Below are 6,000 nucleotides of genomic sequence, written 5' to 3' on the forward strand. Positions count from 1 at the left end.
TAAATTTATGTATACAATTCTAATCATTCATTATTCGTTAACCGTAATGCATATTAACAATATAACAAATAAAAACTGTCCCCTTTGATACACTTATTACGCTAAAAACACTTTTTATACGATTTACTTACTATTTCTGATTGTTAGAAAACATTTGTTACATCCGTATTTTCCATGTAAATATTATACCAAAAATCAGTCCGTCCCTTAAGAGACTTCTATGATCATAAACGACAAAAACTGATCCAATTACCGATACATAAATCATTCTAGTCCAAATCTTATGCATATCAAAACGTTTTATACAGAGTCGAAACCATGTAAAGATAGGGTGACTCCTACTCACTTTATATGCGTATAAATTTGAATTAAAATTATTTATTTCAAACTGCTACTATTAGGAGCCTAAAAAGACTCGAATGTGATGGAACCAGTAGTATACGTTGCACAAACCACATTCAGCGCATTAATGCTTGACCCAAAAACTTAGAAAGAGCGTACCAAACTTCGTTCGCTACTTTTCGCCTAGGTCAAATACACTCTTTTTTGTAAATGCCTCTATTTGACAATTATTTGAACATTTCAAAGTATGCTTATAAACAATTATCATCAATAATATTTATAAGCTTACTCAGACAAGATAAAGCATAGTTCTACGTATAGGGAGATATAACATTTCTATTTACTTTAAGGTAGATATATTAATTGACCGTTTAAATGAAAGTCACTCATTAGGTTATTGTCGCCACTATTGAAATTCATGACAATTGTCGATCATAAATATTTTCCAATATTGCATTTTTGTTCATGCTTTTTGATCAAATATGGGGTTCTGTTCAATGAAATAACAACAGTGAACATATCAATTTGATATTTTCACTGCAAAATATTGAGTGAACATCAACTTTAAGCACTACTTTTAAGTACATTGTGGTAAGTTTCTCTTGAAACTACAATTACAGACGAGAATAATAGCTCGAATATAAATTCGATGATTTATCATCGCTAAAATACACTTAAACTGTTTGTCGTTCGAATGAGACATACAAACTTCCCGGAAAATTCACACAACAATAAACATATTCAATGATGATTTCTTGACCCTATCCACGCTTCAAAATTTGTAAACAACCTAGCATGGCATTCACTCTCACTGAAAAAGGACCTTTCTTCAAACGAAAAAGACAGGTCTCTGATAGTGAGGAGTGACGGAATACCCATGAAACGTGAAACAAACTCTAAAACTAAGAACAATGTGTGTATCCAATGATTATTCGCAATTGTTATGCTGACACATTCGACATTTCAAAGTTCATTAAATACATGGCGGTTAAGTAACTTGGTCATTTATCCACGCCCTTTTTAATTTAAAAGTCCTTTCATGCATTAACTGTATTTTTGTAACAAAGATGCATTACTAAAAGTGCATTGATTCATGTGAATAAAATGCTTGCGCTAAGAAACAAGTGAGTATAAACTATAAGAACAAATATCAGAGATATTTTATTCACAAACCGAACTTTTGTTTTTAAACTAATACAAATACTCTTTAATGTCGTTACCATAGAAAAATACTATATTTTTCATAACACTCGTTTAACAAAATACGATCTTACACTGAAATCAACAAATATACTTTATATCTTAATTATCACTTACTATACTTTCATCGCGATCATAACACAAGGTTAACTATAAGTTATCTATAATAAACTGTTACTTGCTTTTTCTTTTCATCCTTCAACGCTGCTATTTTGTTCTCTTCTCTGAAGCAGAGAAAAATGCGTTATAAAATATAATCAAACGTAGTGCAGAGTTTATCTCATTTCCGGGGTCAATCGTGAACAAAAATATTATTTTTAAAGTGTTTTCTTTTTACATTTGAAATTTTCACATTGGATTAACCCTGTCAATGTTCGTTCTAAAAATGTACGACATTCAAACAATTTTTAAATTGTATTTCATTAATTGCACAAAAACACCTTTCTACAAGGATATCAATCAGGTGTATCGTAATTTTGACAAAATTGCTAAAGACTTTTACTCGTAATGTCTTTTCAATTGCTGCTTGAGTTCTTTTTTCAAATCCCTGAAAATAGAAAAAATGGCTTGCCAAAATGCAATGTTCAACGCAAGCAGTTGTGAAATATCATGTGCGTATTTTGCTCCATTTAATTATTTTTTCAATTATACATCTTCTACTCACGCAATATTAAGTTTAAAAAAAACAACAACAACATAGTGCTATTGTTTTAATGCGTCTTATATAATTTTCTTTTGTATGTGTAATGGGTTAATGTAGTTTCTTTTTTGCGGTACTACCTTACGTCTTCTTCTGTATTTTATGTCACCTAATAAATAAATGCCGTCACTACAAAAATATAATTATCCTACCTTAACGAGGCAGCATCTAATCTTGTCTAAACCGTTATAAAAACGCTTGTTAAAATCCAGAACAACTTAGTATGCGATTTTGACGAAAGTCGCACATATTTTGAAACAAACTCATCCAATTACATCTAATTGATCAAGGTATGTACCGTCATTGTGTAAAGTATAACTGCAAAGGTTCGACGGCAATATTCGGCTAAGCAACATAAAACGTGTAAGAAAGGTTGGCAATTGTTTGTCTTCATGGCTTGCGGTAAATGACATTATGATGTTTAGCCTGTCATGGCTTGCCGGTATGGCATTATGTCCTTCATTTGTGTTTGGCAGTATGATATTTAGCCTGCCATGGCTTGCTGGTCAAGACACCAATTTTATTACTATGCCTGCTATGGTATTATAATTTTTCGTCTGCCATGGTAGTCCGGTTATGGCATTGCGATTTTTCGCATATCACGTATGCAAATGGCATTACTATTATCCCTGTCATGCCTTCCGGGTATGATTCTATGCTTTTTAGCATATCATGGCTTTGTCCTCAATTAAATTTAAGGTATGTTATATAAACTATCAGATATATGGTTTGCTGATCCTTAGCAGGGTACAAATTAGTATATCAGAAACATTTCATCAGAAATCGTACATCATAAATATTTTGACACCCTCCCCCCAACCGCTTGGTAAGCAAGTTCGTAAGCTAGTCAAATGATGTTCCGTTAAACAGAAATATACACACTTATACTGATATAGACATATAATTTCGGGCATATTTGTGGAGAATTGGACAAAATACTGAGTGCCGAATATACATGATGCCCCCAGAAATAAAGAAAATTCGTACTCGATTCCGATTCCAATTCTGCTATTTTTTTCTTATTTTCTCTGCAATTGTTTAACTAGCATAATGCATGTTAAAGTTTGTCTTAGAATATAAACATAAACTAATAGATTATTATAAGTTTACGAAATATTCCTAAAATAATAGATAATTATAAGTATGTGGACTATTAGTGCTTGTTAGACAGAACGTTTAAGAACATGGAAATTGATTGCGTCTGACCGATTTAAAAAAATAAATATTTGGCCACTATAAATTACTATTAGATACCATTATGGTTTCCGGTGAATTGTTGATGAGCAATAACGATACAACACGCAGATTGGATCTCTTAGTCCAAGCTGGGCAGAGATTGTTGTATTTTTTAATAAACGGGACTATGTAAAATACATACGTAACTGGTATTCTTGTATATGATGAAAACTATGTGTGTTTGAGTGGTAGAAAAATGATTGATAATGGTTGCGGCAATGCTCATATCCAACTATTGACTTAAGTTCCACGTTTCAAATTTAATAACAAAACAGTTAATAGTATAATTTCCCAGTCTTTATTGCTTTGAATTGTGCGACTACATAACATTTAATATTTCCAAAATAAGCTTTTATAATTCAAATTGGTTTCGTTATTGATGCTTACTCTATTTATCCTTAATATACCAATTAAGGTATTATGACAACTGAATAGCTTATATTTTATATGAAGATAGTGCAACTCCGGCACTGTAGGCTATATATTGAAATTCATTTCTACTTTAAGATTGGAAAAATGTGAGGACAGGAAATGCTTAAATAAGTAACAATTTAATCATGATTTGCAAAATAAATATATATAAATTGGCTTACCTTAGTGTGTGATTATACTTTCTTAAGCATTCATTTTTTAATCTAAAATAATAATAAAACATGTAATAGGCATTCTCTAAAAACAATACTTACACGAACACTCAAACAGGCTTCTTAAATTGGAAATTTAAGAAAATATATACAACGCTCCACTATCATTTTTGTTCATTAATCGCATTAATGCAAACACATTTTGTTATGTGCTACAATACAAAAAATGGTTCCTTGGTTATTTTAGAATGGCATACAGTCGTAAAACAGGAAGAACGAAATGTGCTCCAAAGTACCTGATATTACTGTTTAAAGAAGTATTGACTTAAACCGTACGTGATTGTTTTCTGCAGTGATTGAAGTTTCTTTCCTTTTTTATCTAACTCATTTCGTTTCTGGTCAAGAGCATAACTCCTCTCATGATTGCATTTTCTGTGAATAAGAATGATGACAATTTTTATCAATAGATAGTTACATTTTCACTTTGAAATAAAGAAATGTGAATCATGTGTTTCCTGAAGAACACCCGTTACTATATGTCTTTGCTTTATTTCTATTATGTAAAAATACGAAACAGAGAGGGTGAATTATAACTCATTCATTTTGAACAAACACCTTATAATGTAAATGTAGCTAAAATTATTGATTCAATATATGTAACAACGGCTTACCTTAAGTCGGTACATTCTTTCTCCAGCTGTTCAATTTCTTTTTTAAGCGAATTTTCTTTTTCCCTGAAGTAGACAGAGCTATGAGTATGTGACAGTTGTTTACATTGTAAATTATTTATTAAACATCATTATTATAAAGCAAATGCGAGCAATAATTTAAGTATTACGAAGTAAGGGCAGGGCAAATAATCACATTGCCATATTTTCCTATTTTAGGTAACCGTGGCACAGGTATTTACTTTTACTTTTACAAATTGACATACAATTGTAGGATTTTCAATTTTTTTATTTTTTTTATCAATAGATGGTTATATTTCACTTTGAAATAAAGAAATATGAGTCATGTGTTTCCTGAAGAACACCCATTACTCCATGTCGTAGCTTTTTTCTATTATGTAAATATACAAAACAGAGAGGGTGAATTATAACTCATTCATTTTAAACAAACACATTATTATGTTAATGTAGCTAAAATTATTGATTCAATATATGTAACAACGGCTTACCTCAAGCAGGTACATTCTTCTTCCAGCTGTTTAATTTCTGTTTTAAGGAAATTTTCTTTTGCACTGAAGTAGACAGAGCTATTAGTATATGACGGTTGTTTACATTGTAAATTATTTATTAAACTTCATTATTATAAAGCAAATGCGAGCTATAATTTAAGTATTACGAAGTAAGGGCAAGGCCAAGAATCACGTTGAAATCCTTACTGTTACTTACAGATTAATAAACAATTGTAGGATGTTCAATGTTTTATTGTAATATGTATCCCTTTATGATGTATTGAAGTTTTTCTTAATGATATTCTAAATAACGGAAAACAAATAATGAGAATAATGTATAACTCTGCATTTTGATCGTCTATCTCCTTTTCAAGTCTTCCATTCTTTTTCGCAAACATGTTGAATTCGTGATGTCGCCTGCAAAAATGTTTAAAATTGGGAAGGTTTTAAAGTTTCTTATTTAAATGAAATTGTCATTTTTTTCCAAGACGCTGTTCAAGCACAGATTTTATGAAACAAATAGTTTAATCATTTATTCTTAAATTCGATCTTTTATCATTTACTCGTGAAGAAACAATATCAACCCTTTTGTTTGCATTTTGAAAATATAATTGACATAAATGTTTTACAGAAGAATACCCCTGGTTCATTAATTAGTTATTTGAATTGAATCTCTGATATTTGGATATATGATAAAAACAGATTCTTGACAGATGAACATGACTGATCGTACGGATTTTGAGTAGATATTCTTGCCGTGA

The 6,000-nt window shown here is 30.6% G+C and overlaps 1 protein-coding gene across 1 annotated transcript in view; it reads right to left on the reverse strand.

Moving 5' to 3' along the window:
* Window positions 1-1,669: 1,669 nt before the first annotated feature.
* Window positions 1,670-6,000, reverse strand: part of LOC128222233 (golgin subfamily A member 6-like protein 7) — a 75,645-nt gene continuing 71,314 nt past the window's right edge. The window contains exons 8-14 of the mRNA XM_052931180.1: window positions 5,582-5,656; window positions 5,240-5,302; window positions 4,734-4,796; window positions 4,399-4,494; window positions 4,072-4,113; window positions 2,045-2,089; window positions 1,670-1,766 (exon numbers count right to left, since the gene is read on the reverse strand). Of these exons, the coding sequence (XP_052787140.1) occupies window positions 1,700-1,766; window positions 2,045-2,089; window positions 4,072-4,113; window positions 4,399-4,494; window positions 4,734-4,796; window positions 5,240-5,302; window positions 5,582-5,656 (451 nt within the window). The 3' untranslated portion in view covers window positions 1,670-1,699. The remainder of the gene's footprint in view (window positions 1,767-2,044; window positions 2,090-4,071; window positions 4,114-4,398; window positions 4,495-4,733; window positions 4,797-5,239; window positions 5,303-5,581; window positions 5,657-6,000) is intronic.

Source organism: Mya arenaria, chromosome 16, assembly GCF_026914265.1.
Source record: "Mya arenaria isolate MELC-2E11 chromosome 16, ASM2691426v1".
In the NCBI taxonomy this organism is placed as follows: domain Eukaryota; kingdom Metazoa; phylum Mollusca; class Bivalvia; order Myida; family Myidae; genus Mya; species Mya arenaria.